At 38.1% G+C, this 27,154-nt stretch overlaps 1 protein-coding gene across 5 annotated transcripts in view; it reads left to right on the top strand.

Moving 5' to 3' along the window:
• The window catches only part of SNX25 (sorting nexin 25), an 82,362-nt gene that overhangs the window by 33,504 nt on the left and 21,704 nt on the right, over window positions 1–27,154 (top strand). For all 5 annotated transcript variants that reach the window (XR_009958404.1, XM_062575711.1, XM_062575712.1 and 2 more), the window contains 4 exons: window positions 2,935–3,005; window positions 12,159–12,349; window positions 21,592–21,723; window positions 23,365–23,640. Coding sequence is in view for 4 of the 5 variants with exons in the window: in XM_062575711.1 (XP_062431695.1) it covers window positions 2,935–3,005; window positions 12,159–12,349; window positions 21,592–21,723; window positions 23,365–23,640 (670 nt within the window). In the remaining variant the exon portion in view is untranslated. The remainder of the gene's footprint in view (window positions 1–2,934; window positions 3,006–12,158; window positions 12,350–21,591; window positions 21,724–23,364; window positions 23,641–27,154) is intronic.

The raw sequence follows: 27,154 nt of genomic DNA, 5'->3' as shown, positions 1-27,154 counted from the left end.
TTAAGTGACATTTTGGAAAGCTGGTATTTGTACTCAGAAGAAGTCGTATCTACTCAGATTTGCTGATTTTTGAGGAACAATTTTGTAATTTTTTTTCTTTCATACCTTTATTTTCTGAAAATTTGCACAGGTCCTTTAGTTACAGCTTTTCCTTTAAAAACAATAAAAAAAAGCTTCTGGAGAAGGGGGGATTATATGGCTATCTATGGATATCCCTCAAAGTTGATATTTATAATATATACCTTCCATCATGACGAGGGGTAGAATATTATTCCTGTTTTATAAAGTTTCCACAAAACTTGATGTCCTTATTTCTTTCAAGAAGAAAAATTTATATAATGAAATTTCACCTTCATTTCTCCTCAGATTTAAGGTGAATTGGAAGCCTGCTACAAATAAGTAAGAAAAGATGAATTCTTCCATGTCAGAGAGATGAAGCAAATTTAGTTACTCTGTCAGAGGAAGGCTAGAGATAAAAGACTTGATGAGTTAAAAACATAGCTGAGAATACACTGTGATAAGGAAATAAACTGGTGGATAGTTTCCATTGTGTTTTAAAGATCAGCATTGTAGTTATTCTGTTATTTATTAGTATAGTGGCAAAAGGTCACTAGGCAATTTGTCATAAGAGAGGCCATTATCACTGGCTCAGTGTCTCATCTTTTACTTAAGAATTGATGGAAAGGAATGATCATGACTAGGATTAGGGAAAGCAGTAAGAGAGGGAAAGTAGAAATAATGCCTGTGAGCCCACGCTTTCAGGTTTGTCTTGAACAGTTTGTTTTTTGCAAATAAAACGAATGCATCACGTTAAAACTTCCTGAGATGGTTATTTATCAGAACCACTGAATATTTAACAGCTAAATTTTTAGGAGAAACTTGCCAGGAGAAAGGGTAATGGTCTGGCAGGCCAGTGTAGGTAAGATGGTGTTCCTGGGATGCCGGAAAGCAAGTGGGGTTGTGACATGCAGCCCTGTGACCGAGCGAGTGTAGGCACAGGTCTGTGCTTAGGAGGAACAGACTAAATACTGTCTCTGAGCCTGTAACTTAGAGCATCTTCCTTACTTGAATGTGTAATAAAGAGCAGCAAAAAAAAGATTTTTTTTTTTTTTTTTATACTGGGGGCATGTTTAGCTCAGTTGGTTAGAGCGTGGCGCTGCTAATGCCAAGGTCGCGGGTTCAATCCCTGTATAGGCTATGCTGAGGGTTGGGCTAGATGATCTCCAGAGGTCCCTTCCAACCTTACCATTCTATGATTCTGTGATATTACCATGTTGATAATGAAAACGTGTGAAGCTATGTGTGAGTAACTAGGACTAAATCTGGAAGGAAGAAAAGGACAGCCACTGGTTGTCCTGACCATGGTGTTTGATCAATCAAAATATTCACTGTTTTCAAACTTAGAACACTCGAGTGAAGGGAAGGGGTGCTGTTTATAATCCCATTTACATATGTACTAGCTGGGGCACCACAAGTTTAAGCGAGCTGCCCAGACTCTTTTGGGACATCTGTGATCAAGCAGGGAATTAGATGCAGGACGTGTGCACACCAGGCTACACTCCTGCTGTGCAGCTGCTCTTCTCAAACGCTGGTCAGAACTGTGGTGTTGGATGGAAACAACCAAGACCACATTGGTTGTGGTCTTGGCACAGTAATGGCAAGACCACAAGTAATGGCAAAAGTAATGGCAAAAAGCAAAACTCAAGGTTTCCAAATGAGTTCTCAAATTTTAACTTAGTAATTGAATGAATTGTGTAGAATTAAGATGGCTGTCCCCCCCCAAAATTAGATCAACCCTGTAAGTTCAGTTATAAGTGAGCAAATGATATAATTCATGCTGTGTGAAATGGTATGTCTGCACATAGAGGCAGAGACGGTCTGAATTCTAAAATAATTACGGGAAACAAGAAGAGTGAGGGGAAATGAATATTGCTGATGAAAGAAGTATACGTTGAAGAAGGAGAATATAATTTAAAGATCATAGGTTCTTTCTTAAAACTGAGAATAAGTAGTCATTAAAATTGGAGACTTCCAGGAGACCAGGCTTCATCAAGAAGATAACTTGATAGATGAGGTTAGGGAATTCCTACAGCAATGAGATCAATTTACTAGAATACTAGGTTTATTGCTTGTATTAATAGCTGACAAGGAAATGCATTGAGAAGCATTCAAGAGGTTGCCATGAGCAGAATTTCTAAGTTTATGTATATTTAATGGGCAGTAGTTTTCTTTACTGAATATGTGATATATACTAGTTACAAGATGAATTTTGCTTAAAATTTGGTTTACTGACTGCATCAGCTGCCTTGCAACAAACAGGTTTTAATTATTCCTGGAGCGTAGTACTTTAAGATCTCTTCTCAGTTATGTGTGCTCCATATAAATATATGAATATATTGAAATAATATATTCAATATAAATATAATATAATTCAATATAATATATATAATATAAATAATAATATAATTCAATATAAATATATTGAATGCATTAGCTAGAAGAACCTTGCAGGACTTGGCTTTTCTCTTGAACTGAACTCCCATCTTAGCTTGGTACAGGTAACTCTATATGATTTTAATATTAAGAGCATGGCTTAATGTTTTGTTCACCAAATGCTACTAGGTGGCTGTAAGGTGGCAGCAATGGAGAGGAGGAGGCAGTATTGTTGTTACTTGGATGTTTTTATTTTGTTTCGAGACAAAACTTTTCTCCTACTCTGTTCCTTATACACACTACTCCTTAGGTTGGGATTGTAATGAAAAATGACTGTTTCCAAATGAACAGGAGACGGAGGAGTTTTTGTTAATTCTCAAGTGTGCTGTATGAAGAACTTGCTGAAAGAAGTTAACAGCATTTTTTGGGTTTTTTTTTTTGTTATTTTTTTTCCTTTTCTCTCCTCCCTTTTCACCCTTATCCCCTACTGTTTTTAAACAGGTATCAGATTGTAGTGGAAATAGTTCAGGCAACCACAATCAGCAATTTTCCCCAAATGAAGAGGCAGAAAGGTAAGAACCCATTTTGTTAACAGTTGCATCTGTTGTTTTTATTTTAGAAGGCTATTTGAACTCTAGAAATATGTACGTAATTGGTTTGCGAGGGAGAGTTTTAGACAGATTTTGGGAATGTTGCGCCTTTGGGATTTCTGTTCTGTTTCATTTGTCTGGTTCTTCCAAAAACTCCCATGATTATATATAAAAATATATATATACACATACATATGTATGTATATTTCCTCTCCCTCTTCCATCTGAGCTGATGAATCAAGGGAAAGGACATGGGATATGGTTATTTCAGCACTTGCTGCAGCTTGGATTTTTGTCATTGCAGATTCTTACACTGTGAATCTTGCTTCCTTTTTCGTACAATCCATTCATTCAAGTGTCAATCTGTTCTCCTTTCAATACACAGAAGAAGGAATGATCCAGTGTAATTGTCAGTCAGGCTTTATTTTGACTCTTCATTGCATTATGTCTTTGTGTTGCATTATAGGGCACTCTTCAATTCTTCTGTGATGTTTTGGTATGCCTTTTGAGCACTTCTGTGTTTAAAAGGCACATGCAGTTACCGTAATTACAATTATGATATGTACTTCTCTTTATGGTTCTCAAAATGTGCCAAAACTGTGGTGTGTTTTCAAGAGATCTATGCTGATGGCAACATTATTTGACAAAGTTTTTAGTTGGATACATATATTTAAGGTACCAAAACATAATTAAAAGCAAGTGAAAGGCAATCTAAATTAATTTGTTTACAATATAAAATGGAAGAATGATCTATATACTGCGTTCTAGACCTTTGGCTGGATTTCCCTCTGAGCTTTTTAAGTGACAATTTGCTAGATTTTTTAAATGAGTTTCCTGAAAGTCATATGTTCATCTCAAAAATCTTGCTGTTAGTCTAGTGCTCAGTGTCAGAAAGGAGTTTAAGTAATTCAAATGTAGTGAAAAAGTGCAAAACTGAAAAGACACAGTAACCCTGCAGAAAAGAAAAAAAGCATTTTCAGTTAATCTGGAGTTTTTGGTCCATGCTCAAATTTTTGAAAGTGTGAGGTTAGCAATATTGATATTCCCTTGTTTTATATTCTAAAATAGAGCTAGATATGCATTTCAATAGGATAAATTGCTTGTGTCAAACCAAGGGAAAAGGAAAACTAGATATTTTTTTTTTGCATAAGTATGCATTACAGAAAAAGAAATATTAAGGTTTTTGAGATGAAAGTTAATTTACTGGAAAGGCTGTTACCTAAGGTAAAAATGAGAACAGGGAAGTTAACTTGCGCATTAAGGAAGAAATAAATCTTTCTAAGGCTATGTTTCCACTTGTGTTAGCATTGGTCTTTGTCACAAGAATTGATTTAGAAAATATTTTTATAGCGCTCAGGTTCCTACAGTTAATTAGTGATGCTCTGTTCTGTATCACTTGAGTTTACCTACTTAACTATCAATTATATTAAAACCTGAACAGATGATGTTCTTCTGAAGCTACAAATGCCCGGTACTGCAGAATAGATGTAAAAAGAGTATTACTATTTATTCTGCCAAAATAGATGTAGTTCCACTTATGCTGTGGTGAAATTGGTCCTCCTTTTTTTAATGGAGTCTTTACTATTGCTTGCTTTTTTTTTTTTAAAAAAAAAAAAAAAAACACAACCCCAAAACTTATAGCTGGTATGCTGAAGTTTTGCCTTAAGGTATTGAATTTTATAGTTGATTTAGTTACATGGCAACCTCGTATATCAATTAAGAGTTGAGTTGTTGACCCAGTTACTATTGCTGACTATGTAAGCCAGTGGAGTTTGTTACAGGAAATCTTTTATTTATAAAATGGGTAACAGATACTCACGTTGTGCCTGAAGAAAAAGATAGCATTTTTTGCTTGACGTGTGGAACGGTGTCCAGCACTCACCTACAATACAATCACTGTTATAGTTCACACAAATTTAAGGCAACTAATCTGTTCTAATCTGTTGCAGTTATTCCACTGAGGCTTTCATCTACCAAAATTTTCAGGCTCAGTCTATGTACAGTAAACTTTGAATTAAGAGGATCTGTCAAAAAATAGGTAAAATTAATTCTGAAGATTTGTTTTTTTGTCTTGTTTTTTTTTCTTGAAGTAGTTGGAGACCTTTCCCGTAATGTGATTATGGATCTAATGTTCCTGAATTTTAGGAAAAGAGTTAAGGAAAAAGCTCTTCTACTTCCCCTAAAAAGAACAGCACAGCTTTGTGGTAGTACAAGGATCGTTGGACTCTTGTAGAACAGACCATCACAGGTGACGTTGCCTCCCTGTATGTCCCGTTCCTGATGCCATAGCATACTACCCCATAACAGAAGGATTTCATGATGGAAAACTAAATATAAGCTTTATGCCGAATGAAAACTTGTTCGCACAATCTTACTTTGTCCTTTTTTAAATTGTGTTCTCTCAGCGCCTGCTAACGTATCTGCAGTAACATGGTGAGCATGGGTGTTCAGCATATGACCATCTCTTTCCTACTAGTAAATGAGCTTCTGTCTTTTGCATCATGAGTATTTTTTAACTTTTATTCCAATCTGGCATTGGTCTTACTGGTAGCTATTTCCTTCTTCCTGTGGCAAAGTTTCATCGTGAGAGTGAAGCTTCTGTAGCGTCTCAATATTTACCTAGAGCAGCTACACCTTGCCTGGCCAAGAGTGTGTCTAGCCTGCTCTGCAGTCTCCAGCAGTGACCAAAGGTGGAAACCTAAGGCAGAATGTAAGAGTAGAGTAAATATGGAATAATACTTACACAATTACTGTCTCAGTTTCCGTCTCTTTGAGTGTGGGAGCTTCCTTAGGCAGTGTTTTACACAGGAAGAGAGGTACAGCAACAAATGTGGACAGCACTTAGTGCAGGGTGAGTGGCCAGTGAGGGCTTTGCTGCTATCTAAACAAAGTGAATGCTGTGCAAGTATGTGACTAGCCATGAATGAGCCTGAACAGGGTTGCACAACTCTGCGTTGTCTGAGGAGACAGAATTAGCAGTCAGTGAACCGAACAGATTTTTATAATTATTTTATCCCATGAATTAAGGTATGCATTTAATGTTGGTGCTCAGAGGGTGAGGTTCTTTACACTTGTCTAACTAGTGTGGATGCCACCTCTTGGCTAAATATTCTGCTGTTAGGCCCCTTTAATAGCAGTAGCAAGTACTTGAAAGTACTTCTGAACATCACTGTGTTAAACCGTCTGTAGTGAAAAATGGCATGTTATAGGGTCTTTTTTCTTTTCAGATTTCTATCCCTTGAATCTTCTGGCATGTGCGCCTAGGAGAGCAAAGGAAAACGTACAAAAGCATCTCGTTCATGTTAAGTAAGTTTTGCATTTGACTCCCTGAGAGAGTCAAATGTCTTACAAGGTCGAGACACAATAATTTGAGAGGTTCGCAGTAATGATGCCTGTTGCGGGTGGATGATGTAATTTCTGTGGCCAGGAGGATTGCTTTTGGTCATTGCTGAAGCTGCGTGACAAGAAACCTAAAGTAGCAGTAGTGCTTTCGGAGGTGTTGACAGTTTATTTTTGGAGTCATATGGGCCATTGTAAATAGAAGCTCCTATCTTGCACGCTGGCGCTACACTACTTCCCTCATTTACACTTGTCCAAAACTGCTAAATCTTTTAGCCTACATGCATCTGCTTTCTCTCTCTTCCAGCTGTCCTTCTACGTTCCCTTTTCCAAAATGGTCATAATCGTTGCAGCAGTGACTGTAAGAGGACGCTTGCTTTTTGCTTGTTTTTGTTCTTTCTTCCTATTTATTTTTTTTGACTGTAGTCTTCTCCACAGTCACATGTGTTCTAGTTGGAAGAATCACATTTTTCTACACTGCTAACTGTAGAACTCTCCTCATCTTGCCTTTTGATCTTAAACGTACTGAATCATATTTAAGCTAAATTTTACATAGCGCTTTTTTTATGCAAAATCTATGTCTTAAACATTTTGAAGGACGAGAAATGCCTGAAGATTTGATTGTTATTTGATTATTTAATCCTAGTAAAGCAGTTTTGTAAAAGGATAAATATGCAAATTGGGCATTGTAGCATGAGTGAGAAAGGATCTGAGTTTCTGGAAGTAGGAGTGGATCTTAAGTTTTCAAAAGAAAAGACTTCAAAACCAGTAATGAAATAGCAGCAAAGCAAAAATAAGTTGCTGTGATTATTTGATGTTTGCTGTAATGTAAATAAGAAACTGCTCAGATATACTACTTCTGTTTTAATTATTTGAATGGAGACATTTTCCTTTCTTCTGTGTTATGTTAGAGGGTCCTGCAGAAATTTTAGGAAGGATCCTTTCTTTCTAAATGCTGTTTAAAAAAATACAGAGAGGCATATATCTTGTCTTAGAGTAAAACTGAGCAAATCACTCCCCACCCCCACCCCTTGCAGTGCTGTAGAAGGATTTGTATAATTTACCTTCTAATTTTCTGTGCCCTCTATCTTCTACATGACTTCCCAGCATGACCAGAAACATCCTTTGCAGGATGACAGGAGAGAAGTGCTTTCAGACCCCACACTGTAACTGACCACAGGGCAGCCCTGTGGAGAAAATTGCTCCTTTTCAAGCAGGGATTGCAAGACAAATCGAATAAGCAGCCATTTCCGTAAGAAGAAAATCTGCTGTGCTGAAGGTGATTTCTCCTGCTGAGTGTTCCCACTATGCATCTAGATATTTGCTTTTGTAAATGGAGCTGAAGACTGGTACAGAAACAGAACTATGCTTATATTTTCAGCTATAAAAAGGGACTTTTCTTTTAGAAACTCAAGCTTCAAGCTGTTTTGGATGAGTGCATTTTTATGATGTGTGGGTTTTGTCACGATGATGATTTAGCCTGAAGTAAAATGGAAACTTTACATCTGAAGTGCATTACATATGCCATCTAATTTTAATTGTGATAGAACTGTAATGGTTTTTGTTGTTTTTTCTCCTGCTCCTCCATCCTCCAAACAGGGTAAACATGCATACACAGTTATTTTTTGCACAGCTGATCGGCAGTGCTTAAATAGCTACGGTTGTGTTTGCATGTCACGCTCAAGCATTACATGTGGAGGTAAATCTGGTAGATAGAGAGACAGGTTACGGTGCCTTTCATTGTTCTGTGCTTTTTAAATCAGTGCCATAGAGTAGGCTCTTCTCTTGTCTCCTGAGATCCTTTGTGAGCACTGGTGATGGTAATCTATCTTTTCCACAGTTTGTTGGGAGATGCCCATTACTAAAGATGGAGGGAAGAGGCAATGCAGGGACATGCCAGGCAGAGGCTATACCTGATGGATGTTCTTTCAGTGTATGGTATCAACTTGCTCCCGTGCTTAAATCTATCTTTACTACCACTTTGATTTTTGTTTTGCTCAGCTGTGCAGCTGTGACTATAACATGGGAAGATGGGTTGCAGTAGCCGGTCTTAATGGTCAGTGGCTAAATCCTTCTTAATTTCCCCTTGCTTAAGTCCCTTCCCCCAAATGGGCTTGTTGAAGTGATTGGGGTGTAGCACAGATTTCAGTAGCTAACTTAAACTTTTATGCTCGCTGACAGGTTAACTGTTGAAAGTCAAAATATTATCATGGGATGACAAGGGTGTTGTACAGAAGAGGATGAGACTATGCTTGACACATAACTCAAGTTACTTTTTAGCTGAATATGAGCTCTTGTCTGTAGTTCTGTCCCTCTGAGCTAATTGGACATACCTGTTTAACCCAAATGATTTTTTTTAATGCATTTATTTGCAGAACCTATGAGCAGGGTTTTATATCACTTGACAAGATGGATCTGATAGGAGAACTCTGAATGCAGCTGCAGATACTTGTTGCACTTTTCTTTCTTTTGCATGGTATTGTGGAAAGTTAAAAACCAATGCAGGAGCTGAGAGCTTGAAGTGTTCAGGGTGTCACAGAGACCTGTGGTAGGTGGATACAGGGAGTAGAGTGATAAAGCTCTTATCAAAACTTCAAGCACTTACCTAATGGTTTACCATCAGTTACTATCAGTTACCTGATAATTTCTTTCTGTTTTATGCTCAAGTAAATAAGACAATCAGAACGGTTAATTTGCCTGATAGCATACATTGTTATCTTTCTGAAATTTCTCTAACTCTTGGTATTCATTAACTTTCATGATAATGGCATAATCGCAGTATGAAACTAGCTTGTAAAAGGAAAAAAAAATCCACATGTCAGACTTAATTTTTCCCTTCTACATTGTTATAAAGCGTTTATAAAAACACTTATAACGTTTATAAATTTCAGGATTATTCTCGAGATCCTTGTCTTGAAATTGCTGTTAAATGGTGTAAATCCCACTGCAAGCATTTATAATAAAAGAAAGAGGAGTGTATAACTTTTTTAACTCATTCTCTTATCTAACCACATTAGAACTGGTTTTATTTTTTTATTTTTTTCTTTATTTTACAGAGGGAAGTAGAACAGTCCAGATGTACTGTTCTTTTTCGATGTCTAGCTTGCTTTGCTTTTTCAGAACTGAGCAAATACTCTTCTAGGCCTATGCAAGCTTTAAAAATGTGTAGTTCAAAGTTTCTGAAAGTTCATAGAGATCTGTCATGATTGATAAAAATATATAATATATATATATATGTATATATATATGTATGTTTGGGGCCACTGTGTGAAAATGTTAAATAGGTTTGTACTAAAATATTTCAGTGTGGCATTAATAGGCAGTGTATGTGCTTAACTCAGAAGCTTTCCCAAAAAGTCATACAAAAATAGTATTGTGCATGTGCAAAACTCCTTCAGGGACTAGTCAGAGATCTGAGTTAACACATGTTGCCAGGTGACAGGTATTTATAGTTCTTGAAAAAGAAAACCAGCTCTGAGGAATCTTTTATTAAAAATTTTTCTAATTGGGTTCTAGGATCTGCTCCTGGCACAGTATTAATCAGGGTAGTTATAAGTGATCCAGAAAAAAATATGGAAGCTTTGTCAGAAGTCGCTTTATATCTGCAAAAGTGGATGGAGTGAAAAATAAGTAGCTCAGTTTTGATTACTTGGTAATTTTGACCATTCATATTTTAATACTATCCAGTTCAAGTTGAGTTATGCAGGGAAGAAGAATGCAAGTCTCACTTCTTACTCTTTTCAGGTCATGTTTTCAAAAGCAGTAGCTGCAATCTTGGTGAAATAGAGAAAAATAAATGAACCTGAGCTCCTATTTGAGGATTGTAGCTAGGATGGAGGGGAAGTAAATTCTCACGTGATCCAAAAGCTGTGTTTAGGTCTGGTATTTGCATGTACCGCAGAAGTGACTGACAGACAGGAAGGGGCCATGGATGTGATTGGAGATTTGGTTGGGTGGTTGGGATCTGTAAGCAAGGCTGGATTTCTACTTTTGGTGCTAATCTCATTTTGATTGGAAGGCTGCAGAGTGCCCTTTAGGGTTTTTTAAGTCTCCGTCCATGGCAGTGCATATGTTGGCAAGGTTTTTCCTGATTAGGGGAATGATTTTGGAAGAAGTTGAGGGCCTTCAGCTACTTTGGGTTTGAGTCTCTGCTTAGACAGAGACTCCTCTCCTGGAGGCCTGCCACCCCCGCGGGATGGAAAGCCTCGAGCAGCCCTGCAGAGCGAGGGCTGTGGCTGCGGGGGAATAAGGAGGCGCGATGGGACCCGGAGCAGCCCCGCTGCCGGCACGGAGCCTGCTGGCGCCGCACGGAAAGGCGAGAACTCGGCTCTGCACAAAGAGGGTTTGTGACAGGTCGCTGGGTTTGGATTTTGAGCCCAAAGTATTTAAACTACTGAGAAAATAGAAATTTTAGAGTTTATCTTCCAGTCAAATGCTGCCACTTTAAGCTCCTGTCCGTGTATTTGTGTTAATTGTAAACACTTGAAATGGGAAGGGGGCAGAGCTGTTTTTCCTGCCTTCTGTTCTCCTTTCCTTTTCTCTCACAAATGCTGAAACGTCTAGTCCAGGAACTGAAATGCTAAATTAAGTGCTCTGACTTCCCTGTGGGCATAACATGCCGGGGAAACAGATGGCGCTTTTTTTTTTTTTCTTTTTAATGGGAAGCTCATGTTATCTTTTGCCGGAGTGAGTATCATCTCTGTAGTTCACTGCTTCTATAGCACCTCCAGTGCAAATGATACCTCTCCAGTACAACACAGAAAGTCCTCGAGTCAGAAGGCTTCTGTACTAATGTACATAAATACCTACAGCAAGTAAAGTGAGATTAGAAATCCCACTATCTTTTCAGTAAATAAGCAACAATACTTCAGGTCACATGTAATGTTTTGAAAACAGAACATTATTTTCATCTATCTCATTCACTAGCACCTGATATTTTGAAAATGTGGCAGAATAGCTTTCTCTCTCTCATCCTTGAGCAATATGTTGATCTGGAGCTGAACACAAGCCAGGTATTTCGCTACAGAGCTCCAACTGCAGCCAGCAAAAGCAGAAATATTTTCACTGAACAAGAGGATAAAAAACCATTATATTAATGTGAATTTATTGCATCCTACAGGTGTAACACAGGAAAGGTTTCAGCACAGGAGGGGTTTTAAATCGGCTTTATCTGCTTTTTTGTTTGTTTGTTTAGGCCTTATTAATTAGCTGAAGAAGCTGGAATGTGGAATATATGAACGTTACGCCTTTTCTTTTATTACCAAGTCTCATTCTGCTGAGTGCCTTCCTCATGTTACATCACTGTTTAACACTGTTGTGCAGCCCTGGTGCGGTGTTCTAAGACTTCTTGTAGTCATCTCAGTAATTTGACAGGGCTTTGTTCTTGTTTTTGTGGAGATAACTGAATGTTATGCTGTTTGCAGCACTCTAAAGAAATTTACATTTGCAAATGAGGTCCATGGGAATATGAATAACTTGACTGGAGTGGATTGAGTCCAGTGCTGATCCGTAGACTGTCAGCTCCATGTGTGACCAGGCATCATGGCTGCAGTTAACTTCCTAAGGCGATCTAACAAATGTACATCCAGTGTACACGAATATGATTTTTTTGCTGTTTATATAAACACTTGAGATATTATTGGAGAATATTTCAGAATTCATAATTTTATTTCAAATACAAACTTCCAAGTATTTGTACTCAAGTATGTGTTGAGTCTTGAATGGCAAATGCTTCAGGTATTGGTGAGATTATATTTTTCTGTTGTAAAAGACCATTTCTAATTGCTTTATTCTTAGATTCAAAAGGAAAGGAAACTGCTGCAATGAAGGCTGACCTACTGAGGGCTCGCAATGTGAAGAGGTACATTAATCAGCTGACAGTGGCAAAGAAGCAATGTGAGAAGCGAATAAGACTCCTTGGAGGGCCTGCTTATGATCAGCAGGAAGACGGGACTTCAGATGAAGGTGATGGTCCTCCAAGTCAGAAGGTATGAACTGAATAACACGTACATTGCCTAAAGGCCATTCTAAATGTGTTAGTACTGAATCACATTAACCTCACTGTCATTAATCCCTCAGTTCCCCCAAGAATCAAGTATAAACTAATAGTTGTGTAGTCTATTTGTCTTAACATTAGGGAGATAATTACTGTAGTACCTGGAAAAACATACTGGTCATTCAAACTGGAATTTTGCTAACGTGCTGTGTATGGAATGTCATAAGGAATTATATCTCTCATTGTGTGAGATATTCGGACATACTGAGTGGAGGGAGTTAGTAAGGACATGGTCCTTCATGAAGGAGCAGCTTTTTTTCAGAGAGCATTGCCAATATATATGCGGTGTTTTCTTGGCCCGTATTGTATTTACTGTAGGAAATACCAGCAAGTTTTGCAAATACCATGTTATTTAAAAGCAAACACTTACTTGTGGAAAGCAATTGGCAAATTTTTAAGGGCAGTCATTGCAGAAGAACTCCAGTGAAGCTGTTGACTGAATGCTGATTTTCAACCTCACTGTACTCTGGGATTGAAAAGAAAGTACTGTTTCACTAGACAGTGAAACACAACTAATAAGTTGTGTAATCTACTCTCTGTCCCCTTTGGGCAAAGCACACTAATTGATGTTTTCCAATTAGAAAGATGGTATTATCTTTTTCATGTAGGTAGAAGACAAAGAAATATATCCTTTCATGCAGGGATCCTTAAGTTTCATTATCTCATTATAATAATTGTAACTTAATGGCACATAAGAAAAGAAAAATCATGACACAGAAATAGCTCCTACTATTTGCTTTGTTTCTCTAAGTATGCAAGAGTAATTCCCTGTCCCCAACTTGTCCTTAAAGCATGATTTCAGAAGTGGTTCATCATGGATTGCACTGAGGCATTCCTAATCTGTTTCCAGAGGTCAAGTATAGCAGCTGGTACCAAGAAAAAAAGGACTGGAAAGGACAAAGAGAAGCATGTGGCAGAACCACATGGGTCACTGATGCCACTGAGTAGATACCTTTCGGTGCCCACTGAGACATTGTGCTTTCCAGGATAGCTAATGGTGGCATAAGATTGTTCAGGAGCAGGCTCAGGTAGTGAAGTTCTACTGGTTGGGGCAGTGAAATGGGACTGGTAGGAAATTTAGTACAATCTTACTTAAAATCAAAGGAATTCCTGTTGTTAATGTAACGTCCTTTCTGGACCTCCAGATGGTCCTTCATGAGAGCCGCTGGTTTAGGATTTATACCTGTGAGCAGCTCCATACTAAATTTATGAGACTGTTAATAGGAATAAAGACATCTCCTTGCACAGGCATTTGCAGTATTGATGGTGAAAACAGTGGGATCTAGAGCAGCCCTGCTTCACAGCTTTTGAAGCATTGTTATGAAGAAACCCTAGAATTTCACTCCTTGCCCATGTTGGAGAAAAAAATAGGGAAATTGCTTCTCCGTTTTGTTGTTCCCAACTCTCTGTGACCAAGGAGGAGGCTGAGAGAGGCTAGACTGGAGACAGAGGCCAAGCTGTTCTTTTCTGAGCACAAAAAAATGCCCAGAGCTTGGCTGTGGAAGGGATACTTCTTGACTGTCATTTCTTCCCATCCACCTTCTGTATGCTGGTAGTTGGGATCTGAGCTCTTTTTTAAAGGCAGTCAGTACTACTTTGGATAGGAACCTTCCTACATAGTCAGTATTGACTGAATACTTTTCAAAGCAAAAGGGAAATGTTTGTTTGGAGTTCAGTAGATAAGCTAATGTTGGTATGTCACTTCTGGTGACCCATAACTATTTTTTTTTAATAAGAGTTTAATTGTGCCAGCTTTTCCATTAAGTTAGCACTTACCTGCAGAATAGCAAGCTTTTACATAAGAAACTGGAATTTTTATTTCACTAAAACATACAAAATACATTAGGAACAGGCATTTACTGATGATATTTTGAATGATTCTTTTATTTAAGTGTAGTGCAGAGCCTTGAATGTATTGACTGGGAGAATTTTTTTTTGTAGTAATCAGAGAACAAATTGGCTAATGGCCTAAACTTGTGCTTTTGTTTCATTTCTGCATCCTATAAAAAGCTTTCTCTTTCCTGCAGTACTGAGAGAATAACAGCATTGCCAGTAAATGTCTTTACTTTGCATGTTCTGATTATAGTTTAAACGTGGAGATTATTTGGAGCTGTCAATGTTCCCTTATTACAGATTTAAGAAATGAAAAGGGTATTACTCAAAATGACTTTTATTTCTTTCACAGCAGAAACTAATAGTAAAGCAGTGACGATTTACTCTGCTCAATACATAAAAGTCATAGGATTGTACAGGTTTTTGAACATACTTCATTTACTTCACTGTCCTGAATCTGATTGCTCCAGGGAAATCCTGAATTTAAGATGTGTGAATTATAATCCAGTGTCTAAAAACAGACAGAAGAAACCTAGCTACTCTCTGAAATTGAATTTTGTCATTAGTTCTGATACTGATACTAATACTCTAAGTGTTAGATTTGCTTCTGGAGAAAATGCAGTTCAAATTAGTGTAATATATAAAGCATATCTTCTAATCTATTTACGGTCAATGCATTTTTAATCCTTTTTCCTAGAAATTGTACTTGCACAGTACTGCCGTAACTTCATTGAGTTCTTATTGTCTATGTTTATCAAGGAAATTGTTTGTTTGATCTGTTGTGCTCTGCACAACAGCCACGTCACCACATCTGTGAGCTTCAATGCACAGAGTCACAGCATCTCTGTGGCGGAGCTATTCAGTGAGTCGCTGGTGTTTAAAGGGCGCTCTGGAGAGCCAATCTCTGACTAGCTGTAAAATAGCAAGGAAAATTCCACCCAGAAACCATCTCAGTTTGTTTTGAGGCACAGACAGTCTGTGTTCATAATCCTACTGAGGAGGATCAAGTTGAGACTGCTGTAGAAGAACTTACTTCCACCACAGTCCTCACGTAGATGCTGATTTAACTGTTAACTGATTAGACTTTCAATCTGATTTCTGAGCTTCAGATTGTCATATCGGATTATGTCAGGATAACTCATGATACAGAATTTGAGGGGTATAAAAAAAAAGTGAACTTAAATCCATGTTCCCCAGTTGCCTGAAGATGGAATATCTTATGACAGAAGTATATTCATGAGTAAGTGAGTCTGAAAGCAGAAATTTTGCCATTACTGAGGTGGAGAAAATAGCCAAGTGCTTCACGTATAATAAATACTTAGTATTTCTTGATAGTTAAAAAATCATTGCATTTTGTTCAACTGCTGTTGTATATGACAAAGGTACTCTTCTGATGACTTACCACTTTTATTTTTTTAATAATACTTTACACTTTAATGAGCATACAGGCAGAAAGTCTTCATTAGTAGTTTTTAACATGCAGCTCAGAAAGAGAAACGTTTTTCTAGTGTTATCTTCCACTTATTCTAGACTATGTGCCACCCTCCCAGCAGAAAACTTCCAGTACTGACCCAAATTCTGTTCACCCTGCCCATGATCTGCAGTGCAGCTGTCAGCTCTATTTTGGTGGTTCTTTATAGGCCAAATGTAAGAAGTGGGACTCTGTGCTGTTGCAAAGGGTGATAGTACACTGCATCTGTGCTGAATCCATTGCCTATATGAGCCCTTCCAAATTAAGTAGCTGTTTTGTGTTTGTCTCACTGACTGGACAGTTGTAGCTCCTCTCTGGACAATCTTTAGAGAGGCGCCAACACCAGCTATCTGCTTTGTTGGGCTATGAACAAAACTATGCTGTTTGCCTGGCTATAGCGCCCTGCTGTAAAAAAATTCAAGCATCTTCCTCGTATTTGGCAGAGCCTTTGAGTAACTATGGTATAATAGTTATTTTACTGTTGGACTAGGGAAGGATGTAGCAACAGTAGAGCTGCTGTTTTTTCCCAGCCCTGAAGCTGTTCCAGAGTTAAAAGGACTTGAAAGGTTGCTGTTGAGGCTGATAGCTCTAAGGTTGTAATTGCTTGCCATTTATTAGATTTGAGGATGTATGCATGCCTTAATGCGTGCATATGTGCCAGGGTAGCTTCAAGCTATGTGCTCTAATCGGTGATGATACTGAGTCATAAAAGAACCTTTTTAGTGAGGGTTACAAAGTGCTACAGATTCCTGTCCTTCACATCAGAGAAGGAAGGACCCTCCACAGCACACTGTCTGAATTGCAGCCGTCTTACTATAGCTGATCACCTCAGACCTAAAGAACTCTTGTGCCCTTTACTGCTAACATGAAAGTATTAATAATATATATTCTCCCACCCAAAACTCTCTTCCAGCTATTCCTACCACGATGAATGTTTACCCTTTTTCTTAATTCTTTAGCTTTCCATAATGCTATGAGACCTTGTAAAAAGCAGTAACTGCAGAGCATTCTGTCTCTGTCTTCTGTTTTATTTTTTGTGAAAGCGTGTGCTTGTTTGCAGTGAGCCAATTTATTAAAATTTCAACTGTCATTGGCTGTGTTTTTCCGTAATTTTTCATGACCACAGAAATTTTTATCCCAGCAGTGAAATAGGATACAAGAAATAACACTGCACAGTGGATGGAGCCTGCTCCTCTGCATTCTGATTTCACATGTTGCACTGGCTTGAGACAAGTGCCGTCACCAGCTTTATCTCATGTCCCTATCTGTTTAAAAAAAAAAAAAAAAAAAAAAAAAAAACTCACTCCTGTTTGTAATATGTGGATAAGAAACTTTATGCTGTCAAAAAGTTAACTATTTAGAAATAAAAATAGTGGCTAAATATCTGTAGAGAGTAGGGTAGAAAATTCCAGTAGAAAAACCACCAAAGATTGCTTGATTCCTTTTTTTTTGCATATTTCATCTATAAAAACAGAATGAAAAAGAGCTTAGAAATGCTAAATTGCTTCAGCACAGAGTATCATAGTACACTGTGGGATTTTACTGGGTATGATGGACTTCCAGAACTTTTCTTACAGAGTTGTATTTTGAGTTTTCATTAGTACGTGTCTTGCTGCAAGCAATGAAATGTTACTTAAGCTCCTTTAAATGAAGATTTGTCACTACTCAAAATTGTCAGTAACAGAGTGGATCGAATGAGGGTACTCTTGTTAGTGAGAAGAATAAATTCTGACTAGGGCTTGTTTTGAGTGCAATACTGGTAATGAAATTTAGCAACTGGCTGAAAGTAACAGATTGGTTTTTCTCAGTATTAGCTCCTGTGTGATGCTCATGTGTAAAATGCTGAACTTAATGTGCTCGCATGTAAGATGTCTGAATGGTTTTCTGTGACATTTTTTCATGCCTCAAGTAAGACTATATTTAAACATAACCGATAAAAGACACATGTTTAAGCACAGTTAGTTTATTTTGTTAAAATTGTTTAGTTCGCAAGGTAGTAATTCTGTTGCACAAACCTCTTACAAATTAGGTCACTTTAAATACCATAGGGTACCTGTGTAATGGGCTCTTCTCTAGGTAACAGGGATTATTACATTGTGTTTCTCAGGGCAGTAGCACTTAACTGCTGGGCTTTTGAGGGTAGGTGTTTGTTAATTGACTTTGCTGGCAGCCTGTGTGGAGAGACCTTGGATAATGCAAGCAATAAAGACTAAGGTGACCTCTTGCTCAAAAAGTGATGCTGTGTGATTTGCACTGCGAGTGAAGCTTGCAGTAATTTATTAGATGTACCATCACGTACAGAGCTGAAAGTCCTCGCAAAGGCGAAGATCTCTGATGGAGGCACTGGAAGACCCTCTTCCCTCTTGTATTTTGAACCGTGGTCCTCCTTGATGAAACGATTGATTAGAGAGTACGACAATGCTCTGTAGCTAATCCATGGACTGGCCTCTGAATTGCCATCTCTATACTCACCTCTTTGACAGTCTGCTCACCTTTTCTGTAATAAGCCTTCTTTCAGCAAGCCTCTCTCTGTGTAATTGCATTGTTCAGTGAGGATTTATAGAGTGAACTCTGACAGACGGAAGTCTTTGTTCATATATCTCAATAGTTCGTAAGGTAAGAGCAAGCCGGTTCCAGGTGGTGATGGTATAACAAAGGATGAAGAGCAGGAGTGGCACACGCTATTGGTGAGGAATGCTGTGAAGATGACAGTGAGCACCTAAGACAAGCATAATTTCCTTAAACGCTACCCAAAACCTCGGGAAGCTGGTTCAGGCAAAATGTAGTCGCCACAGTTCTTAATGAATCAAGCTAAATAAGGCATTTTAAGGAAATAAGACTTGTCTCAGTAGTTGTGTACATGCACATGTGCATGCTGTTTCCTCTTGTACAGTTTGTGTCAAGCCATCATGTTTTTCTAAATGTGACTTAGTGGTAGGATTCACAGATATTAGGTTATGAGTCTTTCCACAGAGTGAATGGCTGATACCTGGCTTGAACTGTATTATTATTATTAGGTATTACAAAATTCTTTACTAGAGAGATTATTAATGCCTTAGCCACAGTTGGAATTCATGTCATGTTCAGTAATGAAATACCTGGCTTTAACACACACAGCTGTAGGAAACTATGATTTATTAGCTCACTGCTCAAGGACCTACTTTCCTTTTCAAGGAAAGAGATGTGGTTTGGTGGTTGGTGAGATGTGACGCAAGAGACTATGACCGCTCTGGTTTATTAGGATTCTTGATGATAAGCCGTGGAACTGAATGAGCTATGTGAAAACTGGTTCAGCTGAAAAGTTGGAGAGGAAGGAGGTGTTTGGTTTTGGTAGGGTTTCTGAAATTTGGTCCTACTTTTCTTCTTAATATGAAAACCAAGATTCTTCATTTTATTCAACCTCTACATCTGTACATCTCTTGGTTTTTTCAGGTGTTTGTAGATGTATGAAAGGCATGGATTCGAAAAATACCAGAGGAAGAGGAAGTGATAATGGGTTTTTAATCCAAGAGCTTAATGCCTACAGCATCTACTTGGGTGTGGGAATTTTGGCTTTCATTTCCTTTTCTGCTTGATTTAAACCCTCATCTCTCATCTCAGGAAGAGCCCCTAAGCACTATATCATAGCCCATAGTCTTTCTTGGCTGTGCTTCTGATAAATGCTTTGCAATTTCTGTAAACAGACACGCATTTGAATGGGAGCTGGCAGCCAAATATCCTAACTGCCAGAGTGAAGACCACACTCCATCTTTCTCTGTGTCCTTGGGAATAGATAAGATTTATCTCAGAAAGCTTTGTAGCCTATAGTGTGTGAACTGCTGGTGCTACTGTTTGTTTGGATCAGGCAGAGAATAGATCAGTTGGCTTTGAACTTGGCTCCTCTGCCTCATAAGAACATTGAAGGTTACATTTTTGGCAATTGCATTTCATAAATGATTTAAATGTCATCTTAATGTTCTGCAATGTAATCATGCTTCCTGGAGGGAAAACGCTTGGAAACCTTTTTTATCTGGTAGGAGCATAGATGCATCTAACTTGTAAATTCTCACAACTCGAATTGTGGAAAACAAAATTTTTGAGACACAATTTATACAACTATTAAAGGTCTATGCAGCTGGATCTAGGGTGCATGTTTCTGGGATACCTAGTGCTCTGTGGGTGCATCAGGTGATGGTGTTCTATGTAAAAGGCTGAGAGACACTAGAGAGGCTATGGCAAGGAGGCAGCCTGTGCTTTAGACTTGGAGGCAAGGGAACTGAAACAATTTATGACAGCAGTAGCCAGGGTAGTCAGCAGAAGTATTGTGTTCTCTCCAAGTACACGCCTTACATCAAAGAATAAAGCTGTTCCTTAACGCTGTCCTTCTGAACCTATGTGTGGGAGTACAGCATCTCTCATTACCCATGATCAGCTATTGAGTCTCAGTGCAGCTGGGTGCTGTGCTGAAATAATAAACTTTCAAGCTGACACTTTCTTTTCTTTTCTTTTTTTTTTTTTTTTAAATCCTGGAAGCAAAATATTTTTAATCTACATTCTAATTGATACAGAATAGTTCTTTATTCAATGTGACCAATTAACTAGATTAAAAATGGAATCCTGACAATGTAAAAAAAGAAATTACATGTGGGAGGTTGTCATTGAGTCAGGGGTTTCTGGAATGATTTAGGAAAAAAAAAGATTCCCTGATAGTAAAATGCACAGATAGCATGTAAATGGAGGATGGTAAGTTATGGTAAAAATAATATGGAGTAATTGCACAAGTCATTTGACTTTGATAGTAATATAAGTTTATTTGAGTTACATGAATTTTAATGCAACCATAAACAAGCCCTGGGCATCTTGGAACAGAGAATATAGTTAAATCTGAGAGATTCGTGTCACGGGGGATATGTGGCAGAAGCTGTGCAGTCTAGCGTGATGCTTTAGCCAAGAAAACAGATGAGTTATTTGGACTGGGCTGTGTCTGTTGCATATTTTAATGTGACTTCTCAGAGTAGTGTTGATGAAAAGAAATGTTTTACAGATAATGTGAGAAATTGGGATATATGATTTAAAGGATAATTCCAAAACTTGGAAGAAAAGTTTTTCTGATGCTTGTGGTATGTCCAAAATGGTTTCCATGCTAAATAGCAGATTAAGGAAAGCCAAGCGAGCTGAAAAAAATAAAAATAATTTGAAAGGTGGTGTTTGTTAATAATAGAATTATTCTTTATAGAAGTGTGTGAGAAATGGGCATTTTGGAGTTACTGTAGGTGTTGTGAGGAGGAGAGACTAATGGAGGAATGTCACACTGACTCCAAGGAAGCTGGATTTTCTTCTGTTCAGACCTCCCATTGGATTCTGAGTTGGATGTTCCTTTCAGATATGAAAACTGGAGAGTATGACCCCTTGCTTCTGAGAAGGAAGTGTGTTCTTCCCCTTTGAATTAAAGGATGTTGGGTTACATTTGCATTTCTTCAAGTATGTAGAATTGATTTTATGAATTCTGAGTAGTAAAGAAACAGTGAAAGTCTTTGTGAGCAGGAGATGAGCAAAGTATGCATTGGCCACATTTTTTCTGTGTGTAGATATATTTTTTTTCTTTTCTCCCTCCCCCCCTTACGGATACAGTACCTTCTTTGGAAAACCACAAGAGGACATAAGTAACATGTTTTCCCCTGCAGCGCTAAAGTTTGATCACAAACAGACTGAACTGCTTAAATACCTGTGGGCAGCTAAGGGGGGAGAATGGAAGTTTTTGGGAAGTTCGCTTTGGAAATTTAATTTGGTTACCTTGGGTGATCTTAATCTGCACCAATAATGAATAGCTAATGTTCAGTCCCATATAGGTAGTTCTTTTAGATTTTTACTCTTGTGTTTTCTTTCTCTAGATTCTTCAGTTTGAGGAAATTTTGGCCAACCCTTCATACAGAGAACACTTTCGAATCTACCTGGATAGGATGGACAAGAGGGCTTTGATCAGTCTTTGGGAGTCTGTGGAGTATCTAAAGAATGCTAACAAGGTGGAATAATTGCATGTCCATGTGGCTTGTTCTTTAAATGGACACTCTGCTTGCTGTGATGTTGGTGTTAGGAAATGCTTCTGTATTTATGGTTTCAAAATAACAATAGTGTGGAATGAGTACTGCAAGCACTTCAGCATTTTTACCATTCAACCCAAAAGCATGAAAATTGAAGATGTTTGTGTGTATGTTTTTAAAGTCCCTTCAAAAGAGAGATTTTACTTTAAAAGGTCCCATTCTCTCCCTGTTCCATTGCAATTTAAGCCACTAAATTTCATCACTAGTGCTGCCCTACTGCTAGAGGGCAGGAACAGTACCACGTTGTAATATGTGCTAGAAAAAGTAGGAATGAGAGCCCTGAAATAAAGATAGGAAATATTACTTAGAATTGCATGCAGCATACTGTCGACACAGTCAAAGCTAATGTGTTGAGGGCAGGTTACTTGTACTGGGATGACTTTTCTGCAAAATTATTTTAAAATTCTAGGATTCACATTAGCATTAAATGTGAATCACTATCAGGGTTTTTTTTTTTATTATTCTCTGCCATTTTATTACTCTCCTATTTTAAAAAAGATTTCTTTCAGTTGGGAAACACAAATAACATCCTGTAACCTGAATGTAACATGAGTAGTGAACTATTGATACGATCTATAAGAATGACTAAAAACCTACTCAGGCTACAAAGCATTCATAAAAAGCATTTGGCAGGCACCTGAGGAGAATTGTGTAAATCAGTCTTGATTTTCAAACTGCATGATTGGAAAAGGTGCTATGAAGCATTTTATGACCTCTCAGCTATGATTTCTCTCCTCATTTTTAAAGCAATATATATGGTGCATTTATTCAAGGCTTGCCATTCTATTATATTGTACTTTTATGTTTGTCTGTGAAACTTAAGGGTTGTCGATCACTACTGGGGCAGCTCTGATTCAGATAAGTAGTATTATACAGCCATTGGCTCTGATTTTGTCACATAAGGCAGGCAAGCATGTTGTGCCGCACTAGCAGAGGGGCTAAAACCTCTTTAGTTTTGCTCGGGAAGTTAGCACATAGTTTAGAAAGCTTGTGGGCTGCTCTGTGTTATTTCCTCTTTCTTTCCTGTTTATTAATGCACAGTTCAGCCCTGTGTGCTCTTCTGTGTTCAGTGGAAGTATGGGGCCTGATGTGCTGGCAGATATATTTTCTGGTGGTGTTTTTGGCCTCAGAAGTTAGTGTCTCACGTAAAGTGAGAGTTGATCCCATCCAGGTCCCCAGCAGAAGACAGGGAAGCTGATACAGCTGAACTCTGAAATCTGAACTTAAAATGGTGACAAGAATGCTGCTGTAGCACTCATTGGTTTTCACTAGCTTTTGGAACATATTTTTAAAAGCAAAGGATGTGGAAGCTGTGGTGACTTTAGAGCACAACTGTGTCAGAGCGTAACAAAAGTCAAGGTTTATCTTGTGAAACTGGCTGCTTTGCATAGGTGCACAGGCAGGGTGCTTGATCTGAGACATTCACAGATGTATTCTCATATGTCTGGGCATGAAATTAGCTTGATCAGCCTTCTTTATACACCTGGATTTTGACTCATTCTGATAGTTTTTAAAGCATTTTTATTACTCTCTTCTCCCTCACTCTCCCTCCTTCCTTCCTAGGCTGAAATACCTCAACTGGTGAGTGAGATTTATCAGAATTTTTTTGTGGAAAGCAGAGAAATACCCGTGGAAAAGCCGCTTTATAAAGAAATACAGCAAAGTCTCGTGGGGAATAAAGGCATTGAAGTATTCTACAGAATTCAGGCAGATGTTTGTGAAACTCTAAAGGACAGATACTACCCCTCATTCATTGTCAGTGATTTATATGAGAGACTGATCAAGCAGGAAGAAGAAAGAAGTTCTGTTCAACTAGCACCTGAGGACAAAGATGAAGTGGTGAGTCACATGCATAATTTGTTTCACTGGTTTTTAAGGTGATCTGGAAATACTGGAACAAAGTGCATAGAAGCGTCTTTTGACATTGAGGTCTAGGTTTATTGTCCTTTCTTTCTTTTTTTTTCCCCACAATGTATTTGTTGATATCATCACTTTTGCAATTTCATCAAATTAAGTAGAATTAATCAATAAGGATTTTTCTCAGATTGTCTAGGGAGCTGTAATAATGTGTCTCTCCTTAGACTCTTAAGTGCATGCTGGTGAAGACATCCCCCCCCCCCCAGTTCTTCTAACTGCAAAACTATTGATAAAATTACCCAGTCTCATCTGATAGTACCTGTGTTTTCAGTCACCTGTGCACTTCACTACAAAACACAATTTGCTTTTTTTAACCAAGGAAGAGTAAATGTGGACATAAAATAGTTTGAATACTCTTGGAGGAAGGAAGGGTTCTTATACTGCACTTACACAGTGCTTTAATGACTGTGATGCATCTTAAAACTTTTTACAGTGTAGTTTTTGTTTTTATATCATTTAGCAATGTGCTAGAGCTTAGCTTTATTTTTTGATCAGTAAGACAGTATTGAAGAAGTACAGAAATGTTCAACAGAAATGTTTTATTTGTGACAATTATATATGTTTATAATCTCTTTGAAACAATATGATACAAAATGACTGAGTACTTAAACTTTAAATTAGTAAAAATGGGTATTTCAGATTTCCAAGCCTTTTGTATTCAGCATCTTTCATTATGCTCTTTAATATCAGAGAACACAAAGCATACCTCTTACAAACTCTGCTGCTTTGCTTTTCAGTGAAGGAAACCTCAGTGACACCTCAGTAGGCTTCTGTCTAGAGTCTTGGTCCATGTGTCCTGTGCATTTCCTAGGTACTGAAGAGATTTAAAAGTTGTACAAAAGAAGAGAAACAGTAATGATCAAGAACTTGCATAACCTGAGTCTGAAATGAAAAAAAAAATCCCAGTGCTTTGTGTTAACTTATTCAATAAATTAATAGGCTGTAATGGAAGACAAAACTGTTTTAAAAAAATGGAAATGCTAAAACAAAGCATTCAAAATGTCATAGACAGTGGCAGTGCTCTCAGGGCAGGTTTTTCAAGTGGATTCTCAAAACCAGTCATGCCAGAGGAGTTCACATAATGTTTATCCAAAAATGCTTTGACAACAGCATCTCTCAGACTAGTGAGCATCTTTTCGTCAGGCTGCCTCTTCGGATCAGTATTATCATCTTCATTTTACACATGGACTTGCTCAGAACACAGTGAAGTACAAGAATTTGTCTAAAACCGAATCACTCCTGACCCATCCATGCTTTGGAGGTGGTAGATATTTCAAAGCTTTGTTCTGATGTTTGCAATCACCAGGACTTTCAGAAAACATTGTTACTCTTCTTGCCCAGAATTAAGTATTTAAACACTGTGCCTTTGAATCTCCTTATATGTTTTATAGAGAGTCTAACAGAGGTAGCCATTTCTCCAAGAAAACTAATACGCTTTAGGACTAGCAATCTTTTGTCAGATAATATTTATTTCAGACTTCCCTATAGCTTCCCCAAAATGAGATTTTTTTTTAACATCAGCATCATCAGTCCTTTTAAATTCTTGGGTAAATACATGCCAGATTTGAAAGCTGCTTCTTCTGCTGTGAAACCTGTAAAGACTAATATAGTGCCAAGTATGCTTCTGTGAGGAAGAACTTTTGCACTTTTTTAAGCCACAAATTAATCATGAAGTTATGTATACTGTTAGAGCATAATGTCCCTAATAGAGTAATCCTAATGGCTTCAAGTGGCAAGCTTTTGAAGGGCTCTGAGCTGAAAACAAATGATGATAAATTCTTTCTTCTGGAGCTTCCATTGGGTTTTCAGATATTGGTGAAAATGTGCTACTGGCTAATAGTCTTTCTGCATCATGTATAGGAAGCCACAGCTGGGAAATCTGCTATTTCTGGAGGGCTCCATGTTAGCAAACACTAACAGTTTTTATTTCAATTTGTTTTTTGGTGGACTACGTCCACACTTCCCAGGGCATGGTGGGAGTTTCAGATGTTAATTTTCTACAGGCCTCACTAGTAGAGCTGCCCAGGTGGAGAGCCCATGAGTGCCCTTAGGGAGGGAAGGGCAGGACTGTGAGCCCTCCTTAAACACGACAAAGTCTAGTCAGGAGATGTGAATCCAGGCGAGGCCAAGCTGTGCTGGTCCTGCCGCACGTGGATCCAGCTGTTTATTCTTCCCTCTAATCCATCATCACTTTTCACTCCCTTGAGAAGTCATCTTTAAAAGGTCACAAGTAAAAGTAAAAATATAGAAGAAGACAGTGTCTGCTTTCAGCACTTCAAGGGAAATGAGCCTGCTGTTTCCGTTGGCGCTACATGTATAATAGAGCTCATGTTGTTTACTCAGCCACGTAGCAGGCAAATGCAGAGCTGGGAAAATGCATTTTGTAGCCGAGACTCCGGCCTTCTGCATTACGTTGACCTCCTTGGTGAGTATCAGACTGAGGAGGTTGTTACTCTTACTGTGTCCCTTCTCAGACGTTTGATCCTAAGTGCGAAGTACTGCAGAATTTGCAGCGGGGTGGCCTGGAATCCCTCCTCTAAAACTCATCGAATTTAGTAGAGACCGAAATTTCCTTCTGTTGGCTTTTTGTTAATTATGTAAAGATGCATCTCATTTGGTGGAAATGTCATTAAATAACATAGAACTCTGTCCATAGTTCATGAGATTAGATTCATAGAGTTCATATCATTAAGATATATTCAGCCACATTCAAGCAAACCTTGGAGATCTCTCAGTGTAGCAGCATTGGAGATGGCAACATCATGATGCTGTGTTTGCTGGATCTCCAGTTCTTTATTCCTATTTGGGAAAGTACAGAAAGATATGGGAGGTTAAGACAAATGCCAAAAGAAGTAAAAGAGAAGGTCACTTAAAGATGTGAAGTTCTGTATTTCTTTACATGCCTGTAGTACGCAAGATGCAATTTGTTTGAATGGTGAATGGATAGCAGAAAGTTATTTATGAATTCAGGGTAACACACATGTGCTTTTAACACATTTTTTTATTAACATTTCTAAAAGGAGCAGTAAAATCTGTTTATGAAGAGAAAGGATTTGGTTTAGATTGATCTGAAGGCTGATGCATCTGTTTTGTGAGGGTTTGTGGGAGGTGAGACTGTTTGTTAAAACTGTGGCTTTATTTTTTCCCCTTCTCTTGTAATCTCCCAGCTCAGAGCTACAGTATTTGCTTTTTGTCTGGTTCTGAATATCGATCATGACTACTTAGCTGTTGTTTACTTTTAAAAAACACTTTATTTCTTACTTTCATTTTAACTAAAGTCTTAACTTGAAGGTCATTTTGTACAATTGGCAAGAGTTGTTAGAGAGCTGTAGTATAACTGAGAATGAGATTGTCTGCTTTTCTAACTATATGTTTCATGTTGACTGTGGTTGGAATAGCCACTAGAATCTGTTTATAATAACGAGCCTTTTTACTT

This window comes from Rhea pennata, chromosome 4 (assembly GCF_028389875.1).
Source record: "Rhea pennata isolate bPtePen1 chromosome 4, bPtePen1.pri, whole genome shotgun sequence".
Lineage (NCBI taxonomy): Eukaryota > Metazoa > Chordata > Aves > Rheiformes > Rheidae > Rhea > Rhea pennata.
The sequence above is the reverse complement of the archived record's forward strand: the minus strand, read 5'-3'. Positions and strand labels throughout refer to the sequence as shown.